The sequence below is a fragment of the Batrachochytrium dendrobatidis genome (genome assembly GCF_000203795.2).
Source record: "Batrachochytrium dendrobatidis JAM81 unplaced genomic scaffold BATDEscaffold_14, whole genome shotgun sequence".
NCBI classification, from domain to species: domain Eukaryota; kingdom Fungi; phylum Chytridiomycota; class Chytridiomycetes; order Rhizophydiales; genus Batrachochytrium; species Batrachochytrium dendrobatidis.
The window spans coordinates 361,901-381,943 of record NW_006281112.1 but is presented as its reverse complement, the minus strand read 5'-3'; the positions used below and the strand labels follow the sequence as shown (position 1 = coordinate 381,943).

Genomic DNA, 20,043 nt, shown 5'->3' with positions numbered 1-20,043 from the left:
AAATCGATTTAAACTTGTCAGATATTCATCCATATATTTCAAGCAAAATAATCTATTACAATTATACATTGAGTATAATGAATCTGAAATACTAGTATGAGTTGCGTAGAAACTTGCTCATTCCTTCGTAAACTGCAAATGTAATACATGTTCCAGGCATCACTCGCACAATATTTACTCCCATTCCCTTGTAGAAACCTCCCATCCGTTCGTTTCTAAAAAGCGTTGAGCAAAAAAAGTTATTCACGGTAATCTACAATGTTGCAAAAGCAATATAGTTGAAATGGGCAGTGTGGTTTACTTGACGATCTGCATTATTGTCCCAAATGTTCCTGAATATTGTGAATTCACATAGCTAGGTTGCACCTGCATTCTCGACTTGACTACTTGATAGGGATATGTAAAAACGGTTGCAAATATCTTTGATATGGCCGCCATGCTGATATACTCCAATGTCCCCTGTATACCAAAGACAATCTAGTTAAAACCATAACAATGAATTGCACACAGATCATTCTCGGGATTAAAAATGACAGAATACTTGCAAGTTTATCTATATCTGCGTTATGCACAATTTCGATACGCAAGTGCTTCAATTCTTCGTATATCATAAATTGAACGGCTCCGTGCGAAACACCAATCAATGCGGGAAATATTCCACGATATAGTCCAGCAATGCCTTCATGGCGTACAACTTGAGCAAGCCCATCTATAAAAGTATCGTCAATCTACACAGTTCTATATGTGGGTGATGAAACAGACGAATACGAGGCAATAAATCTACCAAAAACATGACGATAGGCTCCTAAATCCGAAGCACGCTGGGTGCACATACGAGTTTTAATGAGCCACAATGGATTTGTAAATAAACACGTAAGCATGCCTAAACAGTCATTAGATTATACAAATTGGTCTTGAATAAAGAATAGTCTGATCAAGCATTTGAATTTTATGATAAAACAACTTTTTCCAACGATAGTCTTACCTGCACTGGCAGATGCAGCTAGATGCTGGGGAGCTGCCAGTTTTGTAGTTTTTGAACCTGGAGAGTCGGACCGCATCCAGTCCTTGATATTGGCATACCTAAACCACGCACGCATTAGGTATAATAAGATATGCATGCTCAATGTATTAAAACATATTCTAATGAAACCAAAACCTACCACCAAAAATACATTCCCCATGACATTGTGGCTCCCAACATATTTGCAGACATTCCTCGATATAGTGCACGGATACCTTCGTTTTTGGTGATTTCTCTAAGAGAGCCCTTTAATGATAGCCGAGCCTTCAATTTTTCATTTACTATTTCCAGAATACATCAAGACAGTCAACATGGATGATCTACCAGCAGCATGTTGTGTAGCAAGAGTGAAATCCACAACTATACACAGCCATCTGCTTGATAATCAACAGCTGCAATGAATGCAACACATACTGAGATTCGATTCAATGTCACTGAGTCTACGTCTATATCATTTCCATTGAACAGCATGCTAACACAGGATGAATCAAATAGAATACCTTGAAACCGAGTCTTGACCAAATCCAGTGGATGCAGAATAGCAGTGGATACAGCACCAGCAGTGAAACCAGAAATGGCTTGGTCAATAGATGGGTTACGCCATTGGGTTGTAGGTTTATGTTGAATGGACTCTGCAGACTGAATTGCTGTATTGGATGGACTCATTGCAGTTTGACCAAGATTTACAGCCGTATTCACGTAAAATGGATCACTTTTCTATATTCGTGCATTGACTGTTACTTTTCTGAATAAATGATCAAATATTCGTTGCAATTTGCTACTGGAACTGATTTTAATACAATCACAATTCTTTAATAATCAAACTATAGTTTTGGACTGAGATTGTTTTTTGATATAACCATATATTGTGCGATCACCAGATCCATATATTAGATTTGACAGTTGTCAAGTCTGTATCAACTTGTGCATCTTGAAATCACATACATTCGCGTTCTAGTCTAAAAGATTGCAGTAATGCAATTACACATGCCAATCGCCAAGAACAAGACAAGCCAACTAGAGTTTCAAAAACAATACTTGCAGTCACTCCATGAGACTGACAGTTTATTATACACACATTTATACAATTGTTGGTTTCGCATGAATGCGGCTATAATTATACTAGACAATATTTAAATAGCAGGCGTTTACTGGTTTGATTATAATATATTGCTACTACATGATAATTCAACCATGGATATATAAAGATTCATTTGAATTTTAAATTGGAAACAGTATTATAACCTGATCGTGTCGGGGCGAGATATTTAGTCTGGTTAGCCCATCATTTTCCGATTGAACTATGATAATCATTGATCATTGAAGCATAAATAAGATTGTTTTCGGCAACATCAGCATCACTCATGGGCACAAACGTTTGTTTTTCAACATTATTCAAGCTGCAAGGAGATTGGTAGTTTGGATATCGAGCATTGATATAATTTGTAAATGCACAATGATCATTTTCCGATTTGCGCATTCGTTTCATGGTGGCTTTGTCGTACTTCATTTGAAGTGCAAAGTGTTCTGGTGTACGAGATGCACATCGCACCTTTCTCTTATTTTCGCGATCAAGAGAATGGGGTGTCCAGTTTTTGCTGACACCATGGGTGTAGGCATTGGGGGCTGTAGCGATTTCAGTCGCATTGCAGGATTGGTCAACTTCAAGAAGGTAGTTGCGTTTCTGGAGTTGGCGGCCGGTCGAAGAAATACCTGGCATGATCGAATTAGAGTACTTGTAGCAAAGCGGAGCATCAGAAGTTGTACTGAACATATCAGAGACCTTGTATACTGGAGAAATAGTGAGACCATATACAGATATGGGATCTGTAGGTCGTGCTGGAGAACCGTCGCTGTTAAATCCACCATAGGTGTTGGCTAGCTTGGGGTTAAGGCTTTGCCAAATCGTCCACATGCGATCCACATTGGCATGATGAAGCATAAATATAGGATCTGTTGTATAGCCAATCGCGAACCCATTCACATTGTATTAGAATTGATACGATCCATGATGCATCAACACAACAATACCGCAAAGATGATCAAAACAAACTCACCGTTTGCACTCATGGAAACTATGCCCATATCGCCTCCGACTCCAACATGGACATTGTTATGAGGACCTTCCTCAATCGAGTGACGAAAGGCATCGTATGTTTTGGTGGTACTCACCATTCTAAAAATGGCTTCTGGAGTATAGAAATTAACTGTACGACCAAGATTACCACCAATTGTACGAGACAAACAGGCTTCAAACGCAAATTCGCTGTAAAAGTACATAAATGGACCATCCGTAATGCAATTGTCCTGCGTGCTAGAATCTCCGTCACCACCAAATGACCACTCACTCCACAAGGAAGATGATTCAGGGGCTTGAGAATCTACAGTCCAATCCCAATATCTACAAGAGTAATTTTTGTCAGCATGATCTTGAAAAAGTTTAATTTCGTATCTGTAGCAAGCAGGATAGTACAAATACTCAAACTGCAAAACTTTATCTAGATCAAGTCATAGCCATTAACCTAATCACAATGTGCTACTTACGGGAGAGTTCCAGTGTATCCACACTCAGTACGTAACACTTTTTCATACGTGCTTAGAAATAAGCGATGCCATGGCAGAAAAATTGCCTATGCAGACAATATGATCATGGCAGTAAAGCAATCAGTCAGTATATTGGTGTATAATAGTGATTTGAAACTGTACAAATTGAATACAAAGCTTACAGATCCGTGTGCAATATCTAGAGCTCGAAAATGAGTACGTGAAACGTCATCATAACGGGATGGAGAATTAATGGTAGGTCCTAGTTTGCTGGGTGCCATTTTTAGACAGATTACTGCATTAAGATAGTCGATTTGCTGGTTCTCAGTCAGCTCGCGCCATTCGCGGCGAATGAGAGGATTAGTACAAGTACCTGCAACCAAAGCACTTGGTATAGCTATAGCCAATGCAAGAATAGATGAAAACAACATTATTTGTAATAAGTTTACTTTAGGGATCTCAACGAATAATAAAAGCTAGATTTAAAAGGTTTTGTAGACGATAGCAGGAAATGCAGATAAATCGAGGTATATATGTAAATCTGATAACAGGTGGAAATGAGGCATTTTAGCCTATTGAATATTTCGTGGAGCTTTTTAATCCAATCCGTACTCATGTAGAATGGGAGACTTTTCTGTATTTATGTAGAATGGGACACTTTTGTATTTATCTTGCAACCACTGCCTCTTTTACTCTAAAGTAAACAATGGATAAGTACTCATCGTCTTGTTGAAAATTGACTTTTTCAATCAACACACATCCATCATATGATGCACACAAACGATAGTTTTGGACTGAGATTGTTTTTTGATATAACCATATATTGTGCGATCACCAGATCCATATATTGAATTTGACAGTTGTCAAGTCTGTATCAACTTGTGCATCTTGAAATCACATACATTCGCGTTCTAGTCTAAAAGATTGCAGTAATGCAATTACACATGTCAATCGCCAAGAACAAGACAAGCCAACTAGAGTTTCAAAAACAATACTTGCAGTCATTCCATGAGACTGACAGTTTATTATACATACATTTATACAATTGTTGATTTCGCATGAATACAGTTGTAAAAGATATATTGGATAAAACTTATGTACTATCGAGCTGTGTATTGGTATAATTGCTATTACAAATTGGCATGGATTGCTTTGAATTTAACCAAAATAATATTTTTTAAAGTGAATATCAATTTCAATGAAATGTCTTGACAAGCGATATTGCAATCTAATGCTGAATGGCTAGTCAGTTGTAAATTCTTGCAATAAATTTTGAAAATTGTCGTGTTAAACCAAACTCGACTTATTCACGCAAAATCATTCATGACTGCTACTCTGTTGTCCTTTAATGTCGTCAATCGACACAACCTTTCAACATTGTCACTGACAATCAATCACATTCTCAGTCGTGCTCACCATGTTGCACTGGATGCTGAATTCACTGGACTTGGAGATCCGCAACTGACTCGTCAACGGTAAGTTTTTCAAATGTTGGGCTCGCATTGCATCCTAGAATGCGATTCATTTGATTATTATTGGATTATTTCAGAGTACTAAGTGTTGAGATTCTTGGTTTCAAATCATTATCAAAACACTTGATGGCATTGAATCCAAATGTGTGCATTTGATCCATACAATGTTTGAACTTGTTGGTTTGCTGATTTACTCATTCAACGTCTACATAGGAATATTGAAGATCGATATCGAGAGTTGGCAAATGTCGCTCGAACACATGCTCTTGTTGCATTTGGGTTGTCGATTTTTGAGCAGCCAGATCCAAAGCATCATCCTGAACAGTTTACAGTGAATACATTTCAGTTTACTATGCTGTCTTGCAAGGAGCATCGAGTGAATCCATCTAGCTTGGCTTTTCTTGCTGAACACAAGTTTGATTTTAACGATCAGATCAGTAACGGTATCCCATATATGCCTGGAAACGATGTAGTGTATTTCTATTGTGACTTGAAACATTTGATTGCATTCAATTGGCTTATCATGAACATATGTTCAAAAAGCCAATCACTGTTTTATTCTGACTTTGCTTTTATTGTTTATCAATTCAGATTGCTGGTGAAACAGACTCGGGTTTAAATGCTATCATGAGATCTATTTTAAACCAAATTATAATTGGCAAAATTCCAACAGTTGTGCATAACGGATTGCTGGACAGTATGTTTGTTTATCAGAGTTTTTACGCAGAGCTTCCTAAAGATCTGACCATGTTCATTGCTGATTTAAACGGCATGTTCCGTGGTGGGATTTATGATACAAAATACGTTTCCGAGTTTGTCACTCGCGAATCACGAACATTCTTGTCCTACTTGTTTAGAAAATAGTAAGCAGTTGATAAAAGTGTCTTGTGTTGCTTTGAATGCCAAGACTAACAATTCATTTTTCATACTTTAATCGACCCTAATGTGTATAGTGAGAGAATTCAATTGCAGCGTCAAAAGGCTAATGCTCCTCCGTATCTGACTCTTGCCGTCAAGAATCGTATCCAACACAAGTATACGCTTACCACGTCAACTCTTGCAGAATTGGGACTTGTTTCAAACCCAACTGCTTCCAACAAAGCAGGCGGGAAAAACAAGAGCCAAAAAGCAAAGAATATGTATGTTTCTAATCGACCTTATTGTGAGCAATATGCTGTAAGTAAATGCCTTGGTTACATCTTCCATCTTGGCCAAATCCATGCTATAAACTCATTTTGTTGGTTCAATCCTAGGCACACGGATTTTGCAGCTTATACAGTGCATGTGCCAAATCACACGATCTGGACATGATTCTTGATTGGGAGGAAAAAGATATTGCGGCTGCTCATGGCGGACAAAAAGTGCTGCTTGAAAAAGCTGATAATACTGCTACAACAAAATCAGAAAAGGATAGACATTCAAAAAAGAAACGCAAGATAGACACTGTAAACGATGCCAAGATTCAATCTGAACAAACCCCCAATCTTGCTTCATTGGCCACCGAGACCGTTTCAGAAAAATTAGTAGATTCTAGCCCAAAACCTCCAGTGGGACCCGCTCCGATATTTGAGACTTACCATTCTGCATGTTTTGATGCATACATGACTGGATTTATCTTCTGTCATCAATGTCTAGAATGTCCAAATCTGATGAAAGAGCATGGCGATCGACTGTATCTTATCGGAAAAGATATGCCCATTAGAGTAGAAAAAAGTATATATACTAAAACAAGCCAGCAGCATCAAGATAAAATGAAGCGATTGAAATTGGTGTAAAGCAAATGCCATTATTCTGACGACCACTCAACCACCTGATTAACTGACACGATGACTTGAAGGGGTTGACAAATAAATTTGCCTAAGCTCTGAAGTTTATTTCAAAATATCGACCATGACAGATTTGCTCATGAAGAAATATCAAAATCAAATCTAGACCTTGAGGGGAACCACCAGTTTCTACAAGATAAAGCATGGTGTTAGCACATTTATGTATGGGCTCAACATCAATCTGCAACAACAGATGTGTCAAAAAAGTAGATCAGCACAGCTTCAAATTCCAAGAGGTTTGCAAGAGTAAGATACAGTTTAGTACACACTGTTTGAGGTGTAGTGGAAGTCAGTATTGCAGCATATATTACAATAACTTCAACAGTTCAAGTCTATTGATTCATTGCATATGATTGCTGAAAATAAGCGGTGTATTTTCAAAAACAAACAGCATTAACAATTGATAATAAACTCTAGATTGCAGTATATTTAGAAAAGTGGATCTGCTCAATCTATCAGATTTCCATCACTGAATAGACATGCATAAATTCAAATGGGTTTGAAAAGGTCTCGACACTTACGCTTTCGCCCTGACGACCTTCTTTCCACAGAGACACTTTAATGCCAGTATCCTCACGACGATTAGCAATGATCTTTGCATCAGCCTTGAGAACAGAGCGCAGTGCCGAGGCAGAAACGTTTGCGTATTTGAGGTAGCTGTCGATCAGGAGATGTTGTCGAGTAGTGAGCAGAATGGATATCAAAAAGAGATTGAAACAAAAAAGAATTAGGCATGAATGCACCAATAAACCCAGCAGCATCAAGCCATACGTACCTAAGACCGGCCTTTCTCCAGTAAGACATGTTGTGATGGATGGTGAAAATAGTGCAAGACAAGAAAGGCAAGAAATTCAATGTTTTAGGACTGGACTCTATATTATACAGTCTGTTCTGTATGTTGATTGCGAGCACCAAATAATTATCTGCACTTAATCCATCAACCAGCATGACTGCATCTCCTGTGAAAGAAGAGATTGCCTCGAAAGGTACGCTGATTATCCCATCGGGTTTTATATTTTGTAGTTAGTTTATTACCAACTTGGTCTGTATTGACTTGTATTCAATGTAGATCAAGATTTGAACACCAGTATGGACACTGCTGCAGATTACTCTGTGGATGTTGATACTCCTGTTGAAATGGAAACTGTAGAAAGTGAAGCAGCCCCTTCCAACAAGGAAGTTTCCATCACTCTTGATACTGAAACAAGTACAAATCTTCAAATTGTAGAAGACAATAACAGGCTGGATGAGTCTGAAAACAGTACATCTCATTCTAAAGTAGTCAAGGAAGAGCAGTCTAAACATAAGCTGGACAGGTCAATGGTATGAATGGATATTTCAAAGGTTTAAGCACAACCTGTCAGTTTAAAGTTGGAATTGCTCTTGATCTAGATAGTTCAATTCTACGTTTCAGCTTTGGATCTTGACAGTCTAATATTATGGATTGAACTGTACTAAATGTAGATCTGTCCTTTTCTTATTCGTGTATTTGTCAATTCTGAGCGAGTTCACGATGATGCAGATTTCGGCAAAGGAAAACTTCCAACAAATAGTGTTAACATATACTGCTGGTAAGACTCAAACTTTAGATCAACAATAATGCTCTATTAGTCTAATTCGTATTGTGGCTACTCATTCACTTTATAGGAAAGACTCCACTATACGTGAGGTGGCTGCATTGCTAGGACAAGCCATGGCAAGTACTGCTGATGCTTCAGCAAAGCTTATTTTTCGTACTGTAAATCGCACTGAGCACTTTCGAGGTATATTCAAACCACGTACGCTTGGATCCATATTCAATTTCAAGCACACTTTAGATGAAGCTCGAACATTGGACGAAGTTCGATTCGTTCCTGGTGACTTTATAGATGTATCTGTCATAACATCTGGAAGTGGGTTTGGAGGCTCTACTCATACTAAACTTGGTGGTGGTATGAGAAGCGATAAACGCGAGGTGATGAAAGAAAGATCAAGTTTTGATGGAAGCTTCAGAGGTGCTACAATGGCGACAAATGACCATAATACTTCAAGATTTGATCCTTATAACTCTTCAAGGAAAGAGGCATTGAATCGCTTAGGTCCAAGAGGAAGTGATCGTGACTTTGATCGTGGTCAACGCAGGCCTAATGCTCGTAGAGATAATCGATAATAAATACTCAAATTACTACTACTCCAGTATAATTTCTAGCAATTCAAAGCTTTATACATCTGTGCCATTCAACCAATTAAATAAATATCGAGTGCTATATTGATGTTGATCAAATCAGCACCTCAAGCACATTTCATTTCCAATCTATCTTTATTTTTTAATAGGCTCATCTCGAGTCAAGTCCAGCTCATTATTCTGTAAAAATTCTGTTGTATCAAAAACATCAGACTCGTTTAAAGAAGCTGTATTAAGCCGCTCAGCTATACCAGATGAATCCGCGTGATTAGCAGTAGACTCGCTGTCAGCTAAATCATTCAGCTCTGCTTCCATAATCTTTGCGACAATCACTTCAAGACCGTCAGTAGATCCTTTTGCATCAATCCATCCTGACATGAACTTTTCAATCAATCCTTTGCTAGCACCAGTCGACACCACATTGCTGTTAAAAAACGTCAAAGTAACCTCCTTGTTGAGTGTTTTTCCAAGTGCATACGCAATACATTCTTGAGTAAGTAGATCCAATTTGAAGTTGGTGTCGCCTTCAAGACTAAGCCCATACATACTGTTGGTAGTCCATGCTGGAATAAGAGTTGTAACAAGAGTTGTATACGCAGATACAACCAGATCGTGGGCGTCATCTCCCTTGTAATTGGCATATGATCTGATAAGAACGGACCAAATCTTTGGAGAAAGATCAGCATTGCCTCGCAACAACTCCGTTTCTAAAAAACTGCCAAGCCTTTTTTCAGTCATAAGTGGATCTTCAGGGTGACGCAATTGCCCAGCATAAATCATCATGGATGCAGTTGTATTATTTAGTGTAAATTTGTTGGCTAAAAAGTAATCGAGAATTCCCCACGCAGAATCCAATTGCTCTAAAGCAAGCCAGTATTTGAGCCATATGGTTTTTAAATCTCTAATTAATGCAGTAAGCAGTTAGCCTCGACAATTCATACTTGTATACAAAATATTCGATAGTAATACATAATCTTCACGGTTAAAACCTAAAAATAACCTACTTTTTGTCAGTAGCGTTGTTACTTGAATTGTATCTTTTGATCGTTTTATAAATTAACTTTGAGTTTGCTTTGGTTTCTGCCAAAGCATCAACTAAAGCCAACAAGGTTTCGCCTCGCATTGGTATATTTTTCAAATACAAATGTTGACGAATCTTTTGAACTGCATACGGCTGGTGCAGTCGACCAAATATGAAAAACCACATTTCAAATGTTTCTATAGATGGTAAAACTCCACCTTGACGCATGTTAGTAAAAACCCTCCAGATTTTAGATTGGGTTGGAGTTTTAGTTGCAGTAAAAGAGTTGATGGATTTTTCAGATGACTGGGACAAATCGGTATTTAAATCCGGTGTCTGATGAAACTCATCTAATGAAAAGATTGAGCAAGGAACAAGAGTTAGACGAGCATCGTGTATCTCTTTAGTCTGAAGAGCAATCATTGCATTGTATCCCTCAATAGACAATCCAACGGGTTTAATCTTGTTCAACTCTAAAGCATGTTTAGATTCGTGAGTTTTAGCACTGTCTTTGCTGGCGATACTTGGATTTGAATCTATGGCTGTATTTTCTCCTGTAGATCCAGACAGGTCTTTGACAATTAACCCTTCAGATGCACTTTTCTTTAGCCCAGATTCAACCGCCAGATTGTCATTAAAAGCGTCGTTTTCAGATAATGATTGCTCTGGCAACAAAGACTCTTGATCATCAGCATCGGTCACACTAATGGCTGGTTTTTGATGTGCATGATAGTAATGAGATTTGGCCAAATCATAATCCTTTTGACAAATCGCCATCATGACACGAGCAGACCAAACAGTTGATGTTGGCTCAAATCCAAGATCAGTATAGTCTTGAATAATCATTTCAATTTTAGACTTGAGCTCATCGGGAATGGGTGAGATAGGTGCAAATTTGTTGTGCAGGATAATATCTTGGACGTTTGGAACAATCTTAATCTGGCGTAACATGTGTCGCAAAAAATCATCCATATGGCTTGGAAGAATGGTTAACCGATCCGATGCAGCAAAAATAAATCCAGTGTATAATTTCCATAAAAGACTGAGTGAAAGTGAGCTTGACTGTGCAGACGATGATAGCAAGAGATATGTACTTAGTGGAATAGATTCATGTGGTTGCGTTGATAGCTCCTCCAATGCACTTGCATAGGCTTGTTTGACCACATCTTGTTTTTCAACTACTGCATACCGCATGGACACGGGAAATTTTTTCAATGCAGCAAGTGGATCCATATTCTTGCTTTCCCATGGCATTTCAACAGCCGATGGGTTTGCTCTTGGCTTGGGCGCATGCGATTTCATCTTATACTTGTTTGATTTGTTTTTATCAAACATCTTTTTTGGTTTTCCTTTGCCTTGATGACCAATATCTAGACTGTTTTGTTTGGGTTTGATAGAATGATCAATGTAAGATAAGGATTGTCGAGGTTTGATGGGTTTTTTTTGAAATGCAGTAGGTTGCAAATGGTTTTGATTCGGAGGTACATTTGAATGAGAAAAACTAGCACATCGAGAGTATCTGGTCAGGGACTTTGTCAAGTTGAATGGTCTAGTAGCGACTTTTGGCTGTAAAAACATGCGAAAATAATGCATTTGTACTGTTCAAATGTCAAGTTTATAAAAAATAATTCAAATAAAATTAACCAATTTGTAATCATGCTCAACTGGCCACTAAATTCGAGCTGTGAGAATTCAAGTTGCTGATTAGTATATTTACACCATTTAAACATATATTTATCAGAATTTTAATTTTCTTTCTATTTTAAATTCATTGAAAGTATATAGTTTCCCAAGATACTCGAAAGTTTACGTCGAGCCGATTATACTGAGTGCTGAATCTTGAAAAACTTTTCCCAAATTCACATTACCATTGAAAAAAATTAGAGTTGGCATCCATTTCTCATCGCATTCGACAAAAATGCTAAACTGGTTCACACCATAAGTGGAATCCCTCTTATATCTAGAGATTCGACCATCCACTGTTGATTTCAAAAAGCGTGGAATTACTAGGCAATTTAAATCATGAGTGCATTTCCAATTGAAAGTGCTGGTCAGATTCTTCAGTCGGATGACTCTGCTTGTACTGTTCAAAATTCAGATTCAACACCTTCCCAGTTGTCAGAAACTGCTCATCTCAGCCCAATACCACCCAAAGCTCCCAAACAGCCTGTATCTACCATTCGTCGTAATTGGCTATGCTGTACTTGGTGTCTGACCTGGTGGATTCCATCTTTTTTACTTCGAATCTGTGGTAAAATGAATCAATCCGCCATTCAACTTGCTTGGCGCGAAAAAGTAGCCCTCAACCTCATTATTCTTTTCATGTGTGGCCTGTTGCTTTTTTATATCATTGGTCTCGGACTCATTATCTGTCCAAAAACGTCTGCTCTTTCCCAAGGTGAAATCGATGGACGTACGAGTATTCATAAGCCCTATGTTAGCCTGTATGGAAATTACTACAAGATCCCAGATATTGTGAAAAGTCATGTAACGGATGGCATGTATTTGAACGAGCAGGCTTTAAAGGATACCACACTTGGAAAAGATGTGTCAGCCATGTTTTTTAAAACAGATCAATGGAATAAGCTATGTCCTGGACTGCCACCGCCTGCTCCTGGTTGGGACAATATTCGTCGCGATGTTCCAAAAGAAGCATGCAAGTATATGTTTAGATTGTTAAAGCTTAAAATATATTCATTGTATTACTACTATAATACAGTTTTTGATTTTTGATTTTTTACCAACATTTAATTGTAATCTTGATTCTTTTACAAATGTAGTGACTGTTTGGCTGTTTCACCGAGGAAAAGACAAGATTGGACGTCCAATTGATTACATCGAATTGATCAAATACATGAAAAAAGGTCCAATCGCTCGTGATGCTGCCTTTGTACAAGCCAAACTAGCTGATGATCCTGTAAACAACTTTCTTTTGGTTGGATATGGTAAAATTTTCGATGTATCCACATATATGGACGGACAAAATGGTGCCAGTTTTCTTGGAAATAACATGAAGGACATCATTCGAACTTTGGGCCAAACGGGCAAAGACGCAACACAGTATCTTGAGCGTATCAAGACAGCCGAAGGGGTTGATAAATGGCGAAGATATATGATTTGCCTTGACAACATGTTTTACGTTGGAGTTGTAGATCACCGTCTAGATCCTCAATGTGTATTTTCAAAATACATGCTTCTTATTTCCAGTATTCTTTTGGTGGCAATCATTGGATTCAAGTTTATTGCTGCACTTCAAATTTCCCCCAAAGGAAATCCTGAGATGCGAGACAGATTTGTGATTTGTTGTATTCCATGCTATTCAGAAGGAGCAGATTCGCTGAGATGCACAATCGATTCCGCTGCCACATCCATATTTGAAGATTCGCGACTTCTTTTATTTATTATTGCGGACGGAATGGTGGTAGGCGAGGGAAACAGTATGCCAACACCACAAATTGTACTTCAAGTTCTTGGTATTGATGAAGACGAGTATTTTGATATGTCTGAAGGATTCCCATTTGTGGCTCTCGGTCAAGAGCAATTGCAATGGAATCAGGCAAAAGTGTTTTCTGGTTTATATACAAAACAGGGTCGCCAAGTACCATTTATTGTGGTTGCCAAGATTGGGAGTGCAGACGAGACTCGTCATGCAGGAAACCGGTAAGATTTTACCAAGTAGAAAGTGTGCCAATGTACTTTGCAGTGCTTGTGATTTTAACAAGTTTTATTTGCGACTGGTTTTAGTGGGAAACGAGATTCACAGTTAATTATTATGAGATTTCTTAATCGAGTTCATACCAAGCAGCTCATGTGCCCACTTGAAGTAGAACTATATCGGCATTTTCAGGAAATTATTGGCGTAAATCCAGCACTTTACGAGTTTATTTTGTGGATTGATGCCGATACAGAAATATATCCAGATGCCATCAACCATTATGTATCTGCCATGGCAAGTGACTCGGCGGTAAGACTAATCATAATTTTAGTGCTTGTAGAAATTTTTATGATAGCTGCAGTTACTCATTAACACTTTTAACCTAATTGAAGATTACTGGAATCTGTGGTGAAACTATTCTGCGAAACGAAGGTGACTCGTGGGTGACAATGATTCAGGTCTATGAATATTTCATTTCGCATCATCTTGCAAAGGCGTTCGAATCTCTATTTGGATCTGTTACTTGTCTACCGGGCTGCTTTTGCATGTATCGAATCTTTTCGTCCGTGTCCAAAACACCTATTTTGATTAATCCCAACGTGCTCGCTGATTATGGTGAAAACGAAGTGAACACTCTGCATCTTAAAAACTTGCTAACTCTTGGTGAAGATCGATATTTGACAACTCTGATGTTGAAGCATTTTCCAAATGGAAAGATCAAATTTACTGCAGATGCACGGGCAAAAACCAATGCACCTAGTAGTTGGTCTGTGCTGATTTCGCAGCGTCGACGATGGATCAACTCAACCGTGCACAATCTTTTGGAGCTGCTTACGCTCCACAATCTATGCGGATTTTGTGTGTTTTCAATGCGCTTTGTTGTATTTCTAGATTTGTTCGCCACTGTAGTCGCACCAGCCGGTGTGGTTTATGTAGTGTATCTTATTGTAAGTCTAGTTACTGATGAAGATGCTCAAGTTCCCATGATCTCCATTCTTATGCTAGCAACCATTTATGGTCTGCAAGTGATTATTTTTGTACTCAAGCGAGAATGGCAGCATATCGGATGGATGCTGGTCTACATTTTGGCAACTCCTTTATTTTCGTTTATGATTCCACTGTATGCATTTTGGCGGTTTGACGACTTTTCATGGGGCGATACTCGACTGGTTATCAATCGCGACAGAAGCAAAGGAGAAAATGGTCAATATTCTCAAAAAAACTATGATCCAAAAGAAATTTCAATGCGGTATGTACCTGGAATGTATCCCAAAGGACCGAGATCTGGATCAACTATCAGTTCTACATACAAGGCCAATATCAAGAGCATTGATCGTAGCACACATGATGATATTGATGATGATCTGCCAGTATTGCAGAGACCAGTGTCAAGTATACAAACATCATCAAAATACCAAGCTCGATGCAAATGAAAGCCTATCAGTATTAAGCTTGCTGCACGTATTTAATAGATTCTAGCCATTGCAAACTTGTCGAATGACCCAATGTATCATTGGACAAAACTAATGGCATTTCTTTTGGGAGATAAATTACGTGGATACATTACTAGCACGATCATCCATTTGCTAGCTTCTGAAAATAAAATCTTGAGTGTTAGTGACAAGTGTTTTGAGGTTTTCACAGTTCATTAAGAGATGTGCAAGCTTGTATAGTCGAATACTTTACATTGTTTAGTGCAATGCTTGTTCAAACCCTGACCTGTAGCAAATCATTGGTGACAGACTAAACAGGAAATGGAGCATTCGAGGTTGAGTACTGACAGTATCTAATAAAACAAAACCAAAACTTTTGAAACGGGAATCATTTTGAACGATTGGCAATGCACAGGCTAGTTTCCACATTTATTTCCAACAACCTGCATTATTGGCTCTAGCAACTCCACGAAATCAAGACTTTATTATTGGCAAACGTATCACTATACTTTGTTCTAGACTCTGAATCTATATTGATACTAAAAATACGGCCCTTATTGTTGACAGGAAAAACCGAGTATAATAGGAGGATTTCTCAATATCAAATATTTCACCTGAATTGGATAAGCTATCGAGAGATGTCATTTCTCGAAAAAATAAAAGGATCGAATATATTCCCAAAAAGACCGCCTACGCCAAACAATCCAGCTATATCTTCTAAAGTATTGCCATCTAATCCGCAATTGTTATTTCTGAGCAAAGAAAACAGCCAAGCTGCCCGTTCTGAAAATAAACCACTAGCACCCACTACTCAGCCACAGAGCCATGAAGCATCTGCTGGAAAATCTGCATGTCTGTCATCATCTCAAACATCTTCCCATGCAAACACCAGCTCTGCTACTAATTCTTCACCTTCTGCAACTAATGCTAGAGGGAATACCCAAGGCAGCCCATCGTCATCGCATGGCTCAGCAACTACATCGACGCGCTCCACATCCACACAGCTGGCATTATCCAAGGCAGCGCATTGTGCGACTGCCAGCACAGCTAGCCCCAATCCATCAAGTACAAGAGCCTCTGAAGTATCTCAAAACAGCCACAGTCTACGCACATCAGGTGTTGTGCCTTTATCTACTGCCATTTCACCACTGCATTCGCACGCATCTCCTTTGACTTCAGGAACTGGAAAATCTCCTTCAGATATACTCAATGGTGTTTCAAATTTTCAGCATTCTGTTGGTACAGTGATAATCAAAAGTAAAACAAACTCTCCTGCAGTTTCTCGCAAAGCCAAACTATTGCAAGAAGTTCCACTAGATCAGCTTATGGCAGCAACATCTGCCAACTCGGGAATAATTCCAGAACAGGGTTTGAAATCTACCTTGCAATCAGCAACTAATACGGAACCATTGCCTTTTGGTTTTATTTCACCCAATTCAACACAAGCTGGTCCGTTAACAGGCGATATGAACCGAAATAATGCATTACTAGATCAAGTATTAAACTCATCAGCGTCGCATGCCAAACCCAATGCATCCCTAGCGTGCCCAGCTTCTTCGACTATGACAGAAACAGTATCATCTGACACGACATTTCAGCATAACAAAGGCTTAGTCTTGCCACAACTGAGTGCATTACCAATCATGCTTACTTCCACGCCAAAAAAAACCTACGGTCTTGCAGATCTGCAAATCAATCGTACACTTGGTACAGGTTCATTTGGTCGTGTTCATCTTGTCAAACTCAAATCCAACAACAAATTCTATGCCATGAAAGTGCTGCGCAAAACAGACATTGTAAAAATGCGCCAAGTTGAACATACCATCAATGAGAAAACCATTTTGGAGAAATTGGAGTTTCCATTTTTGGTTAGCTTGCTGACTACGTTTCAGGATAGTGCAAATCTTTATTTTATTCTAGAGTATATTCATGGTGGCGAGTTGTTTTCATACTTGCGAAAGTGTGTTGTGAGTATCTATTTTGAGCTATCCAGTTATAATTGAATTATTACAATGCTGACTCGCTGAAAAATTTAGAGATTTCCAAATCATGTTGCTCGATTCTATGCAGCAGAAGTAGTATTGGCATTTGAAGAGCTTCACTCAAGAAACATTATTTACCGTGATTTAAAGCCCGAGGTTAGCTATTGTTCTGATCATGCAACATATTAATTTATGGTATTCACTAAAGTGATCCTGTTTTCTCCATGAACAATTTGATTCAATAATCTTGCATTTCTAGAATCTACTTATTACTGCTCAAGGACACATTAAGATTACCGATTTTGGATTTGCTAAAATTGTGCCTGATGTTACTTGGACTCTTTGTGGCACACCTGATTATCTTGCACCCGAAATTATCCAGTCAAAAGGATACAGCCGTGCCGTTGATTGGTGGGCACTTGGTGTTCTTATATTTGAAGTAAGTGGGTTTAAAGGCAACTGTTTAAATGCACAAGATTTGTTTAAATTAAATTGACGTTGATTTTCAATAGATGGTTGCAGGATATCCTCCTTTTTACCACGAAGAACATATGAAAATCTACGAAAATATTCTTGCCAGTCGACCCAAATTTTCATCCGTTTTTGATCCATACTGTAAAGACATTGTGAAACGCCTTCTTCAATTAGATCTGACAAAACGGTTTGGTAACCTCAAAGGCGGTGTGTCAGATATCAAAAACCATCGATGGTTTGCTGGATTGGACTGGGCAAAACTTCTTGCGTTGGATATTCCTGCTCCGTATATCCCTCCCATCAAAGGAGATGGTGATACAAGCAACTTTGATGTCTATTCTGAAGACTACGCTCCATATGGTTCCATTGAACCAGATGTACACAGAGATAAATTTAAAGAGTTTTAAAGTCTTTTACCGTCGTATTCACGTAAAATGGAATACTTTTGTATTTATCTTGCAATGATGGCTTCGGAATAAAAAATGGTTGAATATTTGTCACAGTACAAATTGACTTGCATAGACATTGCCAACTCTTTGATAGCCACAAGTTGTCATGCCACTTGCTAAAAAAACATCCAAATTTACCGAAAAGTTTAGAGAATACAATGCTGTCTAGTAAATCTGACATCAATCATTTTACAAGACTGACTGTTTGTGGTCTACTGACACTCGGTATTTCAATTTACGTGAATATGGCCGTGTAACATGTGAATACATGACTATTTCTGACTAGATTAACATTCACCAACAAGCTATTTGCGATTGTTGCGAGTTTCAGGAAAGTAACCCCGACACGAGCCATCTCGTAAACCAACTTATTAAAAATCAGATTGTATTAGAGCCTCAATCGACGAATATTATGCAGAGGCAAAAAGAGATAATTGCTCAGCATGAAATGCATGCCATGGCAAGTATTATATCACGATTCCTGAATATTACTAACACAGCAGTCCTTATCCAAGCTGCAATTCACCAACCCTTGTATATTGCTTTGTTTAGATAGGGCATCCGTCTATAGCAGATGCTCCTCAAGCCAGTACTACTAGTTTTTATTCAGGTATTGAAATGCTGGATCATGAGGATTCTAGAGGAGCGAGCATTGATACCAACACAGAGGGTTTTATCAAGAAACTGCCAGAAAACGATGATTTACATCCTCTGAGCCTACTGCAGCTAGTGAGACTGTCTGGATTCTGGTTCGGATACCATATGTTTTGGATCTTACAGACTGTTGTGCTTCTCCCTATGCAGATCGTAAGCATTGTAGGGAATGATCAAAAAGGAACTGGTTTGGCTGTTGTTTCACTGACATCTGGAGTGGTGTTTGGGATTACTTCTCTGCTGATTGGGGCTCTTAATGACCGATTTGGATCCTATTTCGGTCGCCGCATTCCATTCATTGCCATTGGGGTTGTGTGCCAATGTGCAAGTCTATTTCTCCTCTGGGGAAGCGAACCCCTTTGGGCTTATACTCTTGGATATCTGGTTGCAAATATATTTGCTGTTGTTGCATCTGTGCCCTACAACGGCTTGTTGGCTGACGTTACTCCCAAAGCCCAAAATGGAGCGGTGTCTGCTGCAACTGGTGCTGCAAATCTGGGTGGATATCTTGTCGGTGCAGGACTAGGAATCTGCGTCCAATCTCAAAGTGAGCTGCAAATCTATGGCATTATAACAGCCATCTTTATCTCAGTTTCCTCTCTTACAGTGTTTGGTGTTCGTGAGCCAGCACATCATTACAAACAGGCCCATAATCTACCGATTGAATGGGGTGAGTTCTTTAAAAGCATGGTTCGACCACTATACCTTTATGTTGATTTTCGACGTGTCTTTATTAGTCGACTCCTATTTCAACTTGGTATCGCTACTGTGCAGCAGTTTCTTCAGTACTGGATTCAAGACTGTGTCGAAACACAGCTACCATCCACCACTGCAGTGTCATATGGATTGATCCCAAACTTGGTCATTGCACCCATTGCAGCCATGATGATTCCAAAACATCGCCGTAAAATTGTGGTTTACATTTCAGCAATATTCATGATAGCTGCGTGTATACTAATCATGACAACCAGGAAGTTTGAATGGGTGTTGGCCGTATCAGCAGTTTTCGGATGTGGATTTGGTCCATTTATTAGCGTCGAGTTTGCCATGCTTATGGATGTGCTGCCCAATGCTGCCGACGCTGCGAGGGATATGAGTTTGTGGCACATGGCCATGGTTCTACCTCAGATCATTGCTACACCTATTGCTGGATGGTTACTAGATATCACTCAGGCTTATGGAAATAGTCAAGGAATGACTTGCTTTGGGTATAAGATCATTTATGCATTATGCATATTTTACTTTTTAATGGGTGTTTTTATGACATGGAGAATTAAAGGGATCAAATAATAATTGGTACCTACGTTGAGTATTTTGGGTACTTTTAGCTTTTCTAATTATAGAT

At 38.7% G+C, this 20,043-nt stretch overlaps 10 protein-coding genes across 10 annotated transcripts; 5 read left to right on the top strand and 5 right to left on the bottom strand.

The window, feature by feature from the left end:
• Positions 1-91: 91 nt before the first annotated feature.
• BATDEDRAFT_13972 (uncharacterized protein) lies at positions 92-1,690 on the bottom strand (the record flags this gene model as incomplete). Its single annotated transcript, XM_006681794.1, has 7 exons — positions 92-215; positions 302-459; positions 507-709; positions 785-883; positions 986-1,083; positions 1,164-1,305; positions 1,525-1,690. The coding sequence occupies 7 exons, from the start codon at positions 1,688-1,690 to the stop codon at positions 92-94; spliced, it is 990 nt and encodes a 329-aa protein (XP_006681857.1).
• Positions 1,691-2,309: 619 nt separating this feature from the next.
• Positions 2,310-4,573, bottom strand: BATDEDRAFT_27677 (uncharacterized protein; the record flags this gene model as incomplete). Its single annotated transcript, XM_006681873.1, has 5 exons — positions 2,310-2,977; positions 3,082-3,425; positions 3,569-3,654; positions 3,751-3,965; positions 4,471-4,573. 5 exons carry the CDS (start codon positions 4,571-4,573, stop codon positions 2,310-2,312), a joined length of 1,416 nt encoding a protein of 471 aa, XP_006681936.1.
• Positions 4,574-4,891: 318 nt separating this feature from the next.
• Positions 4,892-6,815, top strand: BATDEDRAFT_27676 (uncharacterized protein; the record flags this gene model as incomplete). The annotated part of the gene is made up of 5 exons (XM_006681872.1): positions 4,892-5,043; positions 5,254-5,509; positions 5,632-5,903; positions 5,994-6,216; positions 6,294-6,815. The coding sequence occupies 5 exons, from the start codon at positions 4,892-4,894 to the stop codon at positions 6,813-6,815; spliced, it is 1,425 nt and encodes a 474-aa protein (XP_006681935.1).
• An 82-nt stretch (positions 6,816-6,897) lies between these two features.
• BATDEDRAFT_91839 (uncharacterized protein) lies at positions 6,898-7,670 on the bottom strand (the record flags this gene model as incomplete). Its single annotated transcript, XM_006681983.1, has 3 exons — positions 6,898-7,047; positions 7,388-7,523; positions 7,642-7,670. The coding sequence occupies 3 exons, from the start codon at positions 7,668-7,670 to the stop codon at positions 6,898-6,900; spliced, it is 315 nt and encodes a 104-aa protein (XP_006682046.1).
• A 142-nt stretch (positions 7,671-7,812) lies between these two features.
• BATDEDRAFT_27675 (uncharacterized protein) lies at positions 7,813-9,015 on the top strand (the record flags this gene model as incomplete). Its single annotated transcript, XM_006681871.1, has 4 exons — positions 7,813-7,852; positions 7,936-8,189; positions 8,331-8,437; positions 8,514-9,015. 4 exons carry the CDS (start codon positions 7,813-7,815, stop codon positions 9,013-9,015), a joined length of 903 nt encoding a protein of 300 aa, XP_006681934.1.
• Positions 9,016-9,165: 150 nt separating this feature from the next.
• BATDEDRAFT_27674 (uncharacterized protein) lies at positions 9,166-11,644 on the bottom strand (the record flags this gene model as incomplete). The annotated part of the gene is made up of 2 exons (XM_006681870.1): positions 9,166-9,931; positions 10,035-11,644. 2 exons carry the CDS (start codon positions 11,642-11,644, stop codon positions 9,166-9,168), a joined length of 2,376 nt encoding a protein of 791 aa, XP_006681933.1.
• Positions 11,645-13,262: 1,618 nt separating this feature from the next.
• On the top strand, positions 13,263-14,956 carry BATDEDRAFT_1218 (uncharacterized protein; the record flags this gene model as incomplete). The annotated part of the gene is made up of 3 exons (XM_006681787.1): positions 13,263-13,711; positions 13,796-14,015; positions 14,099-14,956. Coding segments are annotated over 3 exons (1,527 nt in total), but the record flags the coding sequence as incomplete, so codon positions are not given.
• An 821-nt stretch (positions 14,957-15,777) lies between these two features.
• Positions 15,778-18,002, top strand: BATDEDRAFT_14121 (uncharacterized protein; the record flags this gene model as incomplete). Its single annotated transcript, XM_006681811.1, has 5 exons — positions 15,778-16,204; positions 16,754-17,106; positions 17,176-17,277; positions 17,381-17,560; positions 17,634-18,002. The coding sequence occupies 5 exons, from the start codon at positions 15,778-15,780 to the stop codon at positions 18,000-18,002; spliced, it is 1,431 nt and encodes a 476-aa protein (XP_006681874.1).
• A 391-nt stretch (positions 18,003-18,393) lies between these two features.
• BATDEDRAFT_37437 (uncharacterized protein) lies at positions 18,394-19,128 on the bottom strand. The gene has a single exon (XM_006681954.1). The coding sequence runs from the start codon at positions 18,857-18,859 to the stop codon at positions 18,671-18,673; it is 189 nt and encodes a 62-aa protein (XP_006682017.1). The 5' UTR covers positions 18,860-19,128; the 3' UTR covers positions 18,394-18,670.
• A 158-nt stretch (positions 19,129-19,286) lies between these two features.
• On the top strand, positions 19,287-20,006 carry BATDEDRAFT_37436 (uncharacterized protein). Its single transcript, XM_006681953.1, has one exon. It carries the CDS (start codon positions 19,386-19,388, stop codon positions 19,986-19,988), a length of 603 nt encoding a protein of 200 aa, XP_006682016.1. The 5' UTR covers positions 19,287-19,385; the 3' UTR covers positions 19,989-20,006.
• Positions 20,007-20,043: the final 37 nt, after the last annotated feature.